General features: G+C 44.6%; 1 protein-coding gene across 2 annotated transcripts in view; it reads right to left on the bottom strand.

Moving 5' to 3' along the window:
- SLK (STE20 like kinase) overlaps window positions 1–16785 on the bottom strand; it is a 377115-nt gene that overhangs the window by 42010 nt on the left and 318320 nt on the right. For both annotated transcript variants that reach the window (XM_086922732.1, XM_086922733.1), the window contains one exon: window positions 10239–10364. In XM_086922732.1, coding sequence (XP_086778858.1) covers window positions 10239–10364 — 126 coding nt within the window. The remainder of the gene's footprint in view (window positions 1–10238; window positions 10365–16785) is intronic.

Here is a 16785-nt window from a genome sequence, read left to right as displayed (position 1 = left end):
TGAACGGGGGGGGGGTCTATGTTTCTCCTGTATACTGCCTATGTGACCGTATCTAGTAATCGGGGATCTCAAAACAATACACTCAGTGATCAGGGACCATTTGAATGGCAAATGCTCAATCTATAGAGGCTACCAGACAATTGGATCCCTTCCTGCCAATTTAAAGTCAAAAACAGAAATCGCAAGGTACACCTATTTTGGCTGCTAGAAGAACACGATCCTGCTATGAAACCATTAGTGAAATACAACAACATCACTGATCTATTTAATGATGATGATTTTAGCAAGTGAAATGCTTCAGTTCAGCTGGATTGGTAAAGTAATGTCTCAAGCGTTGCTTGATTCTTCCCTTGCTTGAAAAATGTCCTTGTCTGCACACCATTATTCCCTTACTTTACAAATGGGCTAATCAGGGTAAGAACAAACCAGCTCGGTCCTTACAAAGGAACATTAGACCCCCAAACACAAAACAGCCAGTTTAAAACTAGTAGTAGAAGAGTTTCCATTGATGAATGTAATTTTAAGTCAAGGTTTTAGTATCCCAGAGCTTGGTTAGTGAACCAATATCATATATGAATAAATATCTGCTATCCAATAGAATACCATGTATGTACAAGTTATAAACTAGAGGTGAAAGATCCAGGAAGGAAATACTACAAAATAGTACAGTTAAGTCTGCAAGAAGGTGGGTGGCCCAAAAAACTTGATCGCACTAGGTGGTGGCCATGGGATCAAGCTCTATACAGGCAAGAATATTTTCGGTTTAAATTTACCAAAATTTCTGGAGATTCTATAAAGCTTTGCTAGAAGTCGGTTGGCGTAGCCATGACATAAGAAAATCTTTAATGGTCTTGTCCATGGCATTCCAGGTATACTGGAACAACAGATTATAGTTGATAAGATAAATTACAGAGGCAATCCTTTTGAGGATCATGCTATTTCGAAGATTTAGCACACTCAACAAAGAAACTAAAGTTCAAAAACCTGTCAGTAAACATTGTGGCGTCCTTAGCATATCAAGAAATTATTTGGCAAGTAAAAGGAAGTACATTAAAATAGGAAACCTGATCCGCAAGCAGGAGGGATTGTTGGCAGCAGAGAAAATTATTGAAACTTGTTCAAGGGACCAAAGAGGACAAAAGTCTACTTATCCCGCCCATTTTATAAATGATAACATCAGTTGTTTTGTTTCCCCTTATCTAACTCACCGTCAACTCCTTACTATTTCCATAGGCTGCATCACCCTTTCCTTCTACTCTCTCAACATACAGCTTCCATTCCCTTAAACTCTCTAGTTTCTCTCCAGCGGCTCAATAGGCCATTAACCAATACTCTCGCCACAGGTTGACTGCATGCCCCCATCTTCTCCAATCCCACACCACAGGGTCCATGCTTGCCTCCTGCACATCCACTTTTACACCTTATACTCAAAACGTCTTTCCTCTCCATACGCTCACAGAATGCTACAGCCCCCTACTTCTGTTCTTTTGTCAAATGCTCTAACTTCCTGGCCGTCCACACGTCCACTTTTTTTTAGCCTGCTACTCCTTCCTTTTGCCACCACAGGCTGCATATCCGCTTATAAACTCTCTAAAACAAGCTCCATAGTCCTCCTCCATTGTTTCAGCATAGGCCTCAAACCTTTCCCTCTCCCCTATCGCTCTGGCATTAACCACTTTTTGTCCTCTTGTCAAATGCTTCTCTTTATCCTTATCTGTCATTCTCACCAAAGGTTGCCTGCAGCTCCTTCATTTGCCTATTTTGTGGAAATACAGGCATATGCCACCCTATCACCTGCTATACTGCTGTAAATGGGACCCAACATATACCTAACTCCATCAAAAGATCTACCTCAGGAACTGTCAGAAAGCTCACAGCCCAACCTCCATAGTTGTAACACCCATCTTAATTGGCCACAAAGCAATATGTTAATGCTTAACAAGACAAATAAATGATGCTTCTTCTCCTTTGGGAGCAGGAAAACAAAACACAGACTAACATGCCTGTTGGTATCTCTACTGTGTTGTATTTATAACACAATATGGGTTTCTGAAGGATCTCTCATGGGAGTTGCTCTTAAACATCAGAGTAGAAATTAGTTGAAGCTGTGTGTGAAGGGGCATTTGTTATCGTGAAAGAAAGGCTACTTTGCCAACACTGCTCTTTGATCATAACTTGCAAGCCTTAGTTTACGCAGTGCAGGAATATTTATTGTACCCAGCTGTGATTAGGAGGATGACCTGAAATCCAGCATCAATGTAAAGGTGTCCTATGTGAGGCATCACTTCTCAATTTGTGAATGCCTGGTTAGGGTGTAGGGGTAGAGGAAAGGGAGCCCCCACAGTGAGTCTGGTAAGGGTTACCTAGGTGGCCCAACTTTGGTAAACAAGGCTTTGAGTGCATCTGGAATAGAGCACGAAAATGTGTTTTCAGCCCCTAGACATTCCTGTTTTCCTCTGCATGACATGAAACAAGCCCCTTCTGCTGCCACTCCTGATTCTTGAAACCTTATTTATGCCTATTCACTTCCTGTCCTACACAGGCGTCCAAACTCTCTCCAACAGAAAACCTCTTCCAAGACCTTGAAATGTGCTGGGCAGGGTTCTATTTCTCTGGTCAGAAGGGAGCATAAATATGTTGTATTCAACCACTCCAGTGATCATAATAGTGACTGATGTGCAGCATCAATACTGGCTCAGGTCTTCCTCTGTTTGCGGAAAAGCTTAGGAAGGCTGATTTTATTGCAATCACCCTTAATAGCAAACAGCAAATCAGGACACATCACTGGGACCACCTCCAAACAGTCTTTGCCTCTAGGATGATTAGAATCTGAGCCGGCTCCAGGTAAAGCATTGCTCTCAGTTAGCAGGCAGGCCAGTGATGCAATCACGGTTTCCTCTAAAAGACCCACCACTTTCATCCTTGCAGCACAGCACATGACAAGCAATTTTAGACTATATGCCCACAGACACACAACTGAGTTCACCCAGATCATAAGAGACTATAACACTGCCAGTCAATGCCAGGAACATAAAAACATTTGACAGAACTGAAATAGCAGTGGTCTGAGATAAGGCTATTCGTGGGTGTCGTATGATGTGACCGCTGCTTCAAATAGCGGGGTGCACTTTGACTTTAAATTGGCAAAATCAATAGCATTGATTGCATTTTTATATGCCTTTTAAGGATTGTTTTAAGTGCTGAATGTGAAAGCAATTTGTTTTTTAGCACAGACAAGTCTATTTGGAGAGAGTCTACTGATTTACTTAAATAATTTGACCAAGAATTCTTTTTTAGGAGGAAGATCTGTTGAAGGATTGATTTCAAGGTGTTGGGTGCGGCCTTACTAATCCTATAATATAATTTTAAGAAAGCACCCATATTATACCACATTTGCGCCTCCAGCAATCTATAATGAATATATGTCTCTTGCAGATACATCGTTATCGAAGGTTAGTAACTTGTTCATCTGAAAGAGACTACGAGTTATAGATTCCTTACCTTAGAATAGATACCTCGGCAATACCAACCCCGGAGGTGGGTCTGGGAACTAAGTTCACACCAGAAAGTCCTAGAGAACTGAAAGGGCAAAGAATCCGTCTCTCCGGACTTGACTATCCAGGCAGTAAGGTTTAGTGAACGTGTGCAGAGATGTCCATGTGGCTGCCTGGCAGATATCCCCAAGGGGACTTCACGTCCCAAAGCAGTAGAGACTGCCGTCGCTCTGGTGGAATGAGAGCACTGTCCTAGCGGAGGCTCCTTTTTTGCCAAGGAGTAACAGGTCTTAATGCAAAGGACAACCCATTGAGAGATGGTCTGTTTTTGCACGGCCCGACCTTTCTTGGCACCCACATAGCCAACAAAGAGTTGATCGTCCACCCGCAAATGTTTTGTGCAATCCAAATAAAATAATAACACACGTTTTGGATCCAGACTGTGGTTTCTCTCCTCCTCCTTGGAAGGATGCAGGTGCGGGAAGTAGGTGGCTAAAGTGATGGTCTGTCCTATGTGGAAAGAGGTAACCACTGGGAAGAGAAGAAGGTCTAGTTCGAAGGACAGCTTGAAGCTCACTCAACCTGCGAGCAGAGGTGATGGCAACCAGAAAAGCAGTCTTTAAGGTCACGAATCTGCGAAGACAATTATGTATTGGCTCGAAAGGAGCACGCATAAGGTAAGTTAAAACCAGATTCAAGTCCCACTGGGGCATTATGAAAGGAACAGAGGGAAAGAGGTGAGTAATTCCCTTAAGCAACCGATTTACAATAGGGGACTTGAAAAGAGAAGGCTGATCAGGAAGGCGAAGAAAGGACGAAATATAGCCTTTAAGGGTGACCAGAGCAGAGCTCTGCTGGGTCAAAGGTAGAATGAAGAGGAGAACCTCTGAAAGAGGGGCAGAAAGGGGATCCACAGCCTTTGCTGTGCACCATGCCACAAATTTGTTCCATCTAAAGGCGTATACTGTTTTAGTGGATAGATGCCTGGCTGCCAAGATGACATTACAGACTTCGGGAGGAAGGTCAAAAGCTATTGCCGCTGAATCTCCACACAAGGAGGTGGAGGCTGGACAGGTTCGGGTGGAGGACCGTCCCCCTGCTGCTGCAACAGAAGACCCTCCCGAAGAGGCAGTCTGATCGGAGGATCGATGGCAGTGTTCAAGAGCCAGGGATACGAGACTCTTCATGCCCAGTCCAGAGCCACAAGAAGGACATTGGCCTGGTCGCGCTTGATCTTCTTCAGCACTCTAGGCAGAGGTTGTATAGGCGGAAAGGCGTATAGAAGATAGCAATTCCACTTGTGTCGGAAAGCTTCGCCGAGCAAGTGCCGCCTTGGAAATTCCTACACACAGAACTGCTGACATTGCGTGTTCTCTTCAGTGGCGGACAGATCTAACCAAGGCTCTCCCCACTGCGGAAAGAGAACTCGCACCACCTCCGAGTGAAGACGCCATTCATGATCCATCATGCCCCGGCAGCTAAGTTCATCCGCCCTGGCGTTCAGAGAACCTGCCAGGTGTTGAACTACAAGGGACATGCTCTGATGTTCCAACCAAGTCCAAATGCGAAGAGCATCTTGACACAGGGTCCACGACCCCACCCCGCCCTGTTTGTTGCAATATCACAGGGCGGTGGTGTTGACACCTGCACTACTCTTCCTTTGACAGAAGGAAATAATTGTGAGAAAGTGAGTTTCTGTTGCAGTACCCCCCTCTACCCCCCACACTTTTTGCCTGATACCTGATGCACTTTTCCTTGGTGTGCCCTGGGTCCCTGCCAATCAGGTACCCAGGGCCTGTGTTCCTTCCCTAAAAACTGTACAAAGCCTAAACCCAATTGGCATCTCTGGCCACATGTCAGCCCCTAGTAAATGGTACCTTAGGTACCCAGGGCATTGTGACCAGAGAAGATCTCTAAGGGCTGCAGCACATATTGTGCCACCCTTAGGGGCCCTGTACCCTGACACACACACACTGCCTTTGCAGGCTGAGTGTCCTGGTGCAGAACTAAACAAAGTCTACATGGCACACATCCCTGTGTGCCATGCCCACAAACCCACTGGCCTGGCATGCATCAGGCACCCCTCTAGCTGGGTGCCCTATGCCAGTGGTGTGGGCACAGGTGCATGAGCCACATGGCCCTACAGTACCCAGGGCAATTCCTGGGCACTGTAAGTGCAGTTATGCCATTAAGAGTATATGGTGCTTGGAGGTTGTCATTACGAACTCCACAGCACGATAATGCTACACTGAAGGCTGACAAGTTTGATATCAAACTTCTCAGCACATTAAACCCGCACTGACGCCAGTGTGGGATTTAATGTAAAATGCACTACTTCTTAGAGATGCCCCCTGAGACCTAACCTACAATCCATGTCTTGTCTGAGAAGCTGCCTAGCCTGCCACACAGCAGACATGTTGGACCCCTGGGTGGGGAGCCCCTGCTCTCCTGGGCCTGCAACAATGCACATCCTGGGAAGAGGTGCCAAGCCTCCTCCCCCAGGATGGGCAGGGGAAGCTTCAAAGGCATTACGCCTTTGTGAGCTTCTCCAGACCACTTGCTGTACTCAGCAACTGGCCCCCACTAGTTCGGACCCCCACTCTGGCGGGAAGACTGTTGAGAAACGCTACGTCAGAAAGGGGGGTGTGCCAGCCTGTGCCAACTCCACCCCTCAGCTTGGAGAAGCGAGGTGATGCATGACCCCGGGCTCCGGCCATCTTGAAGATATGTAAATTGATACTTGTATAGCGCACTACTCACCCGCAAGGGTCTCAAGGCGCTTGTACGAATACCGCTGTGGAACCCATCCTGGCTTTCCCTGTGAGGCGTCCACTCCTGGGCACCAAGAAGGTGGAGGCAAGGCATCCTTAGCGTTGTGGGGCCATTGTAGAGATAAATCAAGCTATTGCCCAGAGTTGCAGAGTGGGACTTCATGATTGGAATAGGCACCGAGGCGAGAACTATCAGGTCCGTGGAATTTTGAGCCCAAGACCCGCCGAGGCGGGGAATTGAACCCTGGTCCCGGGCTCGACCTCTGCATCAGGGTCTGCCGCTCTAACCATTGAGCCACACTTCTCCACTAAGATGGGGAGCCCTGCCCAATCACAGCTAGGCACCTGCCCCCCCACCCACAGGATAGGAGCATGCTAGGAGGTGTACCCACCCCAGGACAGGGACCCATTGGTCCCTGCCTTTGCCCCAACTGTGACGCCCCTAAATTTAGTATTTAGGGGCACCCTGAACCTTCTTCCTTAGATCCAGATGCCGAAACAAGAAAGAAGAACAAGGAACAAGAAGACCTGCCGTGCAGCTGCTAAAAAGAGGAAGACACCAACTGATTTGGCCCCAGCCCTACCGGCCTGTCGACCCTCGAACCTGCTCCTGCTAAACCCCGGCGTCGCCAGTGGCTAGCAACCTCACAAACCCTGGAGGACCTGACTGTCTTGTGACTCTGACTACCTAGGTCTCCCACGAGCAGTGGTACTGCTCAAAACAAGCAACAAGCCCTGGCATCAGCCCGGAACCGCGAACCCTGCACACTCTGCACCCGCCTAGCCTGGCCTGTGCTGGAGTGAATCAAGACCCTGAGGACGTCCCCCCAGCGATTCTGACCTGTAATCCAGTGCCCAAGTACCCTCCCCGACGACGCCTGCAGGCTCAGGACAAGGGACCCCTCTATCAGCGACCAGCTGGGGGTAAGATACCCGACCTCAAAAGACACCCCTTCACCCGGCGCCCCACCTATCCTCCAAGATCCCATCTTACCCCTCGAAGTGTTGGTCGCTACAGAAGATCCTCCGTCCCCGAGCCTGCAGCCTTTGTTCCCTTTTCAAGATCTCCATTGAATAACATTGAGCGCCCGATGGCTCAAAAGCACCCTGCACCCAGTCGCCCGAGTGCCCCTGGCAGTGCAACCTTTGCCCACTTTCCCATTTGCAGTGAGCAAGTGACTATGAGCCCAGTTCCCACAGCTGCCTGGCCTGCTAGCCAGCAGCCACCAACCGAAGGCCCCCGCCTCGCATTGGATAACATTGGGCCTAACTACCTCTGCACCTGGCTGGCCCTGTGCCGCTGAGGCTGTACCTACCTGACCCTGCGGGACCCCTGAGTCTATGCCCAGATCCTTACCTTCACCAGTCGAGTACTCACCTGAAAACCGATAACTCACTTTCCTTCCAAAGGATAACATTGACTGGTTTGACTCGAAAAAATATTCATCTAAAAATCAGCCGACTAATGAATTCCGAAGTACTCACCTGTGATCAGGAGAGACGCCAGTACTGTACCTTTTAGCCCAGTACTGAACCGCAAAAGTAATCAGAACTGTGTTTACTAGTAACCTGAATTTTCTTCCATAGGAAACCATTGACTTTTTTTCTGTGAAATTTCTTCTATTTTTGCAAACTACAAATATTCTTTAAAAATCGTACCAATTACTAAAACGTTATTACTTACCTGTCTTAGGTAAAGACCCCAGTGCTGAACCTAGGAGTCCAGTACTAGATTACAAAAGAAACGAGAACCTACTTTACCTGCGACTTGAATTTCCTTCCATTGGATAACATAGCTAATTTTTCACTGAAAAGTTTTTAAGTGTCAACTTTTACCTTTATATTCTTTAAAAATCATTGCAATAACTAAAACGTTTTTACTAAACTCTTTTCAGCTAAGACCCCAGGACTGAATCTAGGATCCAGTCCTGGAGTTACAAAAGTAATCTATAAAGTTATAAAATAATCAGCTGCATTAGTGTAGAAAATCCCACTGAGCTCAATGTTAAATTGTGTTGGTTACTGCAACCACTGGCCTCTGATCTCCGCCTCTCCCATGTGGCCGCCCCATCCCAGGAGTGACGCATCTGTTACCACTGTGAACTCTGGTTGGGGATGTGAGAGGGATCTGCCGTTGACCCAATCCTGGTTCGTTAGGCACCACTGCAATTGGTGTGCACTGCCCCCGAGATCTGGACACAATCGGAAAGATTACCCTGATGCTGCGCCACTGGAGCTTCAGGTCCCACTGCAGAGCCCGCATATGCCACCTGGCATGATCCACCAGCAGGATGCAGAAGGCCATGAGGCCCAGCAGCCTCAAGGTCATTCTCACCGAAACCCGGGATAGAGGCTGAAACATCGGTATCATAGCTATAATATCCCGGACTCGCTGCTCGGAAGGATTAGCCCGAGACTGTGCTGTATCCAGAACTGCTCTGGTGAAAAGGAGCTTCTGAGGGGGGAATCCAGTATGACTTTGGCATGTTGATAGTGAACCCCAGCGAGTAAAGGAGGTCCCTGTAGTCTGGGGGAGGGAGAGGACAGCTTGAGGCGAGCACAACCTTCAACAGCCTGTCGAGATAGGGGAAGGCTGGAACCCCTGATCTGCGCAGATATGGTGCGGCCACTGCCATCACTTTCATGAAAACCTGAGGGGTGCTGATAAGGCCAAAGGTGAGCACAGTAAACTGAAAATGCTTGTGGCCTACCGTAACCCGTCGGTAACACCTGTAGGCTGGCAGGATGGGGATGTGGAAGTAAGCAGGATTAAGAGGATGACCTAAAATCCAGCATTGATGTAAAGGTGTCCTTTGTGAGGCATCGCTTCTCAATTTGTGAATGCCTGGTTATGGTGTAGGGGTAGGGGTAGGGGAAAGGGAGCTCCCACAGTGATTCTGGTAAGGTTTACCTAGGTGGCCCAACTTTGGTAAACAAAGCTTTCAGTGCATCTGGAATAGATACTAAGTGCTAAATCAAGGTGTGTGTGTCGAGCGTTATCTGCAATAGAGACTTAAGCTTCACTTCACTGATGAGGCCAAATAAAGAGGAAATACACCTGGGACAACTATGTTCTCATTTAGATGGGACTTAGGTTGGCAGTTTAGACTGGGTGTCTTCCTGGTACAAGCCAAAGAGTGATTTGCATAACCATGGTCCTTTTCCTTGATGGCACAGATGAGGAATGGAAAGCATCCACAGTACTAACCAGTGTTTCACCTGTCATGTACCAGCCTGAGACCCTTGTGAACCCACTTAGACTGCGCCATGCAAGCTGCCAGCCTATAACAAATGCCTTGAGAGGACGGATGTTGCCAAAACTCAGATAGCACACATCATAAAGCCACTCTAGGTGGGACAGACTGGGTGGTGTTAACTGCCCACAACTTCTTCCTGTGCTCTCTGTACAGCAGCCAGAGGTCTAGTAACTGAGCAAAGGTCTGCTGCAGGGGTCGGAGTAAGCAAATCAGATGTATTTACTTTAGTAGCAATGGATGCTAAGGGAGGTTGGTGCTGGGGAACAGGGGCGAAGAAGCCAGGCAATGTTTTGCAATTATATATTGTATGTCTCTGCAATGGAAGTTACAACATCACAAACTGATATAACAGTATTCACCTAATTATGTGGCTTATAAGTAGGATTTTAAAGAGAAATAAATATACATTTATTTTCAGTTGCTGCATATTTATGGTTGACTTATTTCAGCTGTTACCTTATGATGGACATATGTGCATTATGATGCTTACATATTATGTAAAACATGCTTCTAGTTTTAAATGTTTGTAAATGAATGTCTCTGTCTCACAAGAATACTAAGTTTGATGTTAAAATAAACTAAAACCTATAAAAGCTCAGTTTTCACTTATTATGAAGCAGATATTGTGCTCATTTGATACAGTGAAGGATATGCTCCACGAGGGCCGCTTTAGCTGCTGGTTGTATCAGTTATTAAGAAGTCACAGATTTCTTTACCTGTAGTTGTTGCAGTTCCTTGATGTTGCCATCACATTGCAGCTGAAGGTCCCTCATTTGATTTTCATGCTTTTGGTGCTGAGCCAACCTTTCATTTTTCTGTCTCTTGTCCTCTTGAACAGCAAACTAAAATAAAAAAAAAGAAGAGAGAAGGCAAATTAGTTCCTATGGTGACATATAGACTGGTATTAAATGATCCAATCTAAAAGAAATACAGACCACAAGTGAGGTAAAAAAAAAAACTAGCAGTTAAATAATAAGTGGTCAATACATCAAGGATGGCTTTGCAACTCAATGCGAGCAAATCGTTCTACTTTCAAAGAAGAACTACAAGGATTTATCAGATCATTCTCCTTGCTTTTCCGTCTTTCTCTTCATCTTTTTCCCTCTTTTTTGCTTTTTCTCTCTTGTTCTGTGACAAAGTCTGATGATGAGACGTAAGTTCTGGTTGCAGAAAGGAGTGCTGGAGGGCCCCACCTGCAACCACTGAATCAATTTAAGCACAGCATAGTTGCCAGTCTGACTTTTGTTAACCAGAAGCAACACTCTTTCTTATGAAGAACTCTGGGTTGGCTTACAACTTCAACTGCCCAACCTTAAAAATAGGCGAGGCGAGCACTAGTGGCAAAAGATGTATTCCCAACCTGACAGTGGTATACGAGTAAGAGTCAAAATTAAAACATTGCAAATAAACAGACCAAAGCAGACTTTCTTATGAAAAAAGCTACAGAAACTCTTAACTCACTGTGCAAGACCTTCAAAGTGATGGCATGTTTCAGAAAAACGAGCAGCCTTTAGAATTCCACCCTTCCTAATCTCAAGGATTCTGCAATTCTATCATCACGGATTTCATCGCCCTGATTGAATCCATTAGCAATAGAATTACATCTAATTGATTCAATCAGGGAGATGAAATATGTGCACCCAGGCACAGAGTCCAAAAGCGAAGGGGAAAATAAGTGCTACGTGGTCTGGCTCCAAGTCATTGCATCCATCAGACACTTTAGAACTTATCAATAAGGCTAAATCGTGCTTTACACTGAACCCTTGCCCACTCCATGTCCTCCAGTTTTGCCTCTGGCCTGTATAACTATCATCAAGGTATAGAACTCCTGCTTATTGACTCAAGCGATGCCAGAGAAATGGAAAGTTGGGTTGGAATCCCCTCATTCTGTGAAAAGGAAAAACGCACAGCTGATGACCCCACATACCATCCACCCACTATGCTTTCAACTGCACTACTAAAATTTCTAGAGAAAGAGATAGCTTCCTAACTATCAAAATTTCACGAAGAATCCAGTATATATTAGATGAATGGCAGCTGGGTTGCAGAACTGGCTCAGATTTTTGCTGGCCATGGGAGAAATGTGGTAGATGCAGGATGAAGTAGGTCTGTGGCCCTCATTTTATTGCACTCATCAGCACTTTTGATACAATCGATCATGCCACCATGATCGAACAGATGACTGACATTGGCGCACAGGGCACAGTGCATGACTGGTTGAACTCATCCCTGTCCAATCCTATTCAAATACTTTCACCTGCCTCATTTCAATCAGGTAAAACATCTACTGTCTTTGGAGTTCCACAGGGCTTTTTGTTATCACCATTACTTTTCAATATCTACCTATGTCCTCTATCTCAGGTGATCAGATCATTTGGACTAAAGGCACTGATGACACAAATTATCGTCTAGCTTGACCATCTAGATCCCACAACACCATTAACGTTGAGAAACGGCATGAATGCCCTACAACAGTGAACGGGCTCTACATTTCTTTAAGTTAATAATGATAAAACCGATCTCCTGCTACTGGGCAATAATCCCACTTCATGGAATAACATCTTATGGCCTTCTGAGCTTATTGCTGAAAAAGGAAACGTTTTAGGAGTCTTTATGACCTCTGACTATAGATAGCCTCATAAGTGCTGCGCCAGTCCAACGGCCGACGGCACCACTACCTCGGGAGTGCTGCCGTCGGCCGTTGGACGTTCCAACTGCACCTGCGCAATGGAACGTTCAGCACTGGAGCTGGACGTTCCATAGCTGCTAAGGTGTTAATAGTGAAGAGTCTATGTTATGTTGTCACTACCCTTTTCTCAATCTTGCGACTACTCGGGAAGATTCTTCCTTTTGTTCCACCAGACAAACATTGCAAGGCTTTTTCAGCCCTCATTCTGTCACGGTTTGATTATTATAACAGCTTTTTGGCAGGTCTTCAAGGTTATCTGCTCACTGATCGCTGTCTACACTGGCTTTCAATTGAGAAAAATAGAATTCAAGGAGCTTTGTATTGCCCATATAGTCTTCTATGACCTAGAAAAATCTGATGTGAAAATTATTGATCACCTATACTCAATCCCTCCTTACGATCTGCACAGCTCCTGCAGTTCCACACCCCACACGTAAAGAAGGCATGTTTTGGCCTTCTTGTGCTAAGCAGTGTAATTCTATTCTTCAAACGTAGGAGCCCTAGTATTCAGAAGCTCTTTGAAAACATTCCTATTCTATTAAGCCATGGATAACTTATCTCTACTACTTTTAGTTCCTTTGGTACCAGGAAACCTTCAGGTGCCCGTGCGCTCTTGAAATAAAATAAATGATGGCAGTCAAGATGAGGACTTGAGGAGAACAACGGGATCTGGCCATGGTCAAGAGTGGCTACTACCTAATCACTATGTGTGCCACAAATTTGTATACTCTGTACATGCATTTGTCAGTGATGTTCCTGAATGTCAAGCTCTGTGGCTAAATCTCTCTGCATCTGATATATCAAGGGTTCTAGGTGGTGTTTTAACATTGTTAATATGTTACCACTAACCAATATTCCCAGATGTTTCAGTTTTGAAGATTTCCATTGGAAGGGTTGATCTCCCACAGAAACGGATATGTTGGAATACCAGATGTAATATAACAACAAGATAAAAATAGTGATGTGGAAGTATTCTATGCAACAGGTGTCCTCTTATAAATCAAACATAAATATGACTGTATTTGAGTAAAGGTACATATAAAGTGCAAATGTAGGAGCCAGGCGGCAGAGTGCGAGGTGAGGAGCTGCAAATCAGGAAAAGAATTCTTGTTTATTGACTGAAGGATTCACTTTGCTGGCTTTTTATGGGATATGTGTGGTGTTACTCCTTCTGGATGAGATGCTCCTTCCGGGAGAAGAAGATTCAGCATTTTCCTCATGATAAAGTGGGTGCTTACCCGATTAATGATGGACAGGAGATTCTGATCCTTAGTTTGCTTCATTAAAAGGTCTGCTTTGTTATTTTCTTCTTGCTTTTTTGGGTTTTCTGCCTGGTATTGTCTTATTGTCTTAGCCGCATGTGTAGCATTCACTGGCCGAGAGCTTCACCTTTACAAGGTAGGGCACGGTTTTTAAGATGAAACTTCGCATATATTGAAAAATGAAAACTAGCATGTATTCAAGAAAGGCTTTTAGAGGAAAGATAATGTTCTATGGTGTGAATGGATCTCCAAGACGTTGACAAGAAGGGTGTTGCCATAATGTAGATGTAACAGTACCAGGGCTTAGAGAGCAGTTTTCAAGTCAAATTCTGTGAGCAAGCCTTGACTCTGATTCATTTACAATCGAGAATTTTTGGGCTACTGGTAGTTTGAGAGGTGAATCCATCAAGGAGCATTGCCAGGAGACATTCTTGTACTTCAATCGGTTTGCTGTCTTTGGTAGCCAAAACAAATTTTAGGGGTTCAGCTTTAGTTAAGACTTTTGGTTTCCGGCTTATATGCTGGTGAGCCAGGTCTTCAGGTGGTCCATAACAGGTAGCTCAAATCTTTACCTGGAGCTGTGTAGAGGCAGACAACAGGTGACAAGATGGAGACTTGTTATAAGCTGCCAAGTCACAGGGCTGATTTCAGCCCTTGAAGACGTGATTTGGAAGAACTGGCATTTGCTGGTCAGGTAGGAAGTGAACCATTTGAAGTCGTTGCCATTAAAGGACATATATGAAGTGGGGATGTGGAACAAGGTTAGGTCATCAACAACAAATAATGTTGTGAAGAGGTCTAGGAGTACTGGGAGACAGGGGGGGGGTCACCATTGTCAGTGAGGAGGTCATCGCCCACCAACTGGATAGTAGATATCTGTGTGATGTACTGTGGTCCTTAGCCTGACCAGCAATCCTGAGAAATGATTTTGGATGAATTGCTTGTGTGGTTGCCTGAACAAACAACAACTTTTCGATTTTCCTGCTAAGAGAGCGGAAATGAGCTATTATGAAGTAGTTGGACAGGTCACTGGGATCATTGATAACTTTCTTCAATTAAATTGGATAGTAATGTTTGGTGCAAATCGGTCTAGGGGGGACGTGTAAAACAGTTTCTCATTAAAACGTCTTTGGGATGATACTGGGTGGGGTTGTGTGCCAGTAAAATGGCTGAAATATACGTCACCAAATTTGCCAAGCATTCACTCCTTTAGAGAATTTTTTTTCTAAATATCATCCATTGGTTTGAGATAACTTCTGTCCTTGTCAGATGTGTGTCACATCATGAGAGCAACTGCAGTATGAAAAGCTTCAAAACACTGAGTCATTGAAAAATCCTACATAAAATGATATTAAGGTTACAAAGCCTAAATATTCCTGAAATTGACTAGTACATGCAGAGCATCCTTAACTCAGCTCAAAGTCGAACACATTCACAGACTGAAAGCAACTACTGACACATCTAAACTAAATTGAGGGGAAAAGGTGTTTACATTGCGTTTCATGACCTACGAGTCTGTGTAATCTTACGGTCTCTCTACGATGAGAGTAGTCAGTGATATTTGAGTATGTCATGCCATACTTTACTGATGATTAAGACCATTACATTATAAAATCAAGCATTGGTAATGCATCGGTTTCGCCTATGTAGTGAATAAAGAGCTGTTTTCATCAATCATCGTCTGGGACAAAGCAAGAGCTCCCTGAAAGTTAACACAGGAGTGGAGAGGATGTGGCGCAGCAGCAAGAGATGATGACTCCAATGCTGGGGATCCCAGTTTGAGTCTCTGCAGCGCCGTGCAACATCCTGAGATTCTATATAAATCACTTAATCTCTCTGGATGATAAATTGTTATATGAACATGCTAAAAGTGTAAAAGGCAAAACTTTATGAAAATATAGTTCCACCAAAGCGGATGTAAACAGTATTTCAGAGGCAGGAAACTGATAAGAGAAGCAGATGAGGAAAAAGCATTGGCAAATGCAGGAAAATATGTTACAGCCAATAGAAATGGAGAAAAAGTAAAGTGGCCCACACAGGAACCAACGAGCAGCCAGGAACAAAAGAAGGCCCCTTTTAAGCTTATAATAAAAACATTAGATTTCGCAAGCACAGCGCAAGCGCTGTCCAGGCGAAACCTAACCCGCGGAGAGACATGGTTTAAAATTATTGTGTAAATTAGTTTAACATTTCTAATGGTAAAAGCCAACAGCTCTATAAATAGCGCAAGTGCTTTGTGCATGTTGTGATAATACTTTATTCGATATATTCTTATCATAAAAGTGCAAACATTTCCAGACATAAAATGTTACTTATAATTAATATTCTGGCTATTTCTTAGCATAAAAACGATAAAAAGCTATTTACAATTTAAAAAAGGATGGTTACAAGGGGGTAAAGTGCACTCACAGTAATATACATACAAGCTAAAGTTGAGGCATAATCTAGTTTTTGTTTTCATTTAGCAGCCTTGTGCACATAAACCAAGCACTGGCAAGAAACTTTGCAACCCCGCATACAATATACAGAGATGAAGTATCTGTTAGAAGGATACGTAGGGTAATCCTAAAGTCTCTTACGCCCAGCTCCCTGCATACTGGTTTTAGCCATCTTGTTCTTGGCCTCTTGTATGCCTTACAAGCAAACAAGAAGTGGGGTAGAGATTCCTTCAAACATGGACATCCTGGGTAGGTGAAGCAATGGTCCCTCATTGTATTCCACCCCTCTATAAATGTATTAAGAGGGAGTATGCCGCATCTCATTTTCAGATAGAGAGATCTATCTCTTGAGATTTGAATATAGTCTAGAAAGGGCTATAGCTTTCTGGTGGGCTTATGTTCTAGGAATTTGGTAGTAAGCACCCCCCACTTAGTGCTCTTTAAATCCCCAGCCTGTACCCACTCCCAATAATTTTTTTTAAACAATTTGCTTGTGGGGCGGGGGGGGACTGGGAATCCCAAAATTCGCCCATTCCTAAACTCACGATCAGCTGCCTCAGTTTATTAAGTCACTGTATCTTGTTTGAGCTATTCAGGACAATCAATTCATCCAGGACCGGAGCATAATTTTCCAGTTCTGGTGTCCTTCTCAGGCGCACCCAGAACAACAAGGGTCGGAGGTGTACTATGTCTGCAATTGGGCGTTTGCCCGTATCAACAAGCATTTGCAATGCAATAGGTCTCGCATTAGGAAAGTTTGAGCTATTGGTACTGTAAATGACAATACTTTTTTTTTTATGTGTTGGTTTTGAAAATAGCGAAATTAATAGCTTTGTCATTTACAATGCCAATAGTTTTAACTTTTGCATATGTG

Source organism: Lissotriton vulgaris, chromosome 5 (assembly GCF_964263255.1).
Source record: "Lissotriton vulgaris chromosome 5, aLisVul1.2, whole genome shotgun sequence".
NCBI lineage: Eukaryota > Metazoa > Chordata > Amphibia > Caudata > Salamandridae > Lissotriton > Lissotriton vulgaris.
The sequence above is the reverse complement of the archived record's forward strand: the minus strand, read 5'-3'. Positions and strand labels throughout refer to the sequence as shown.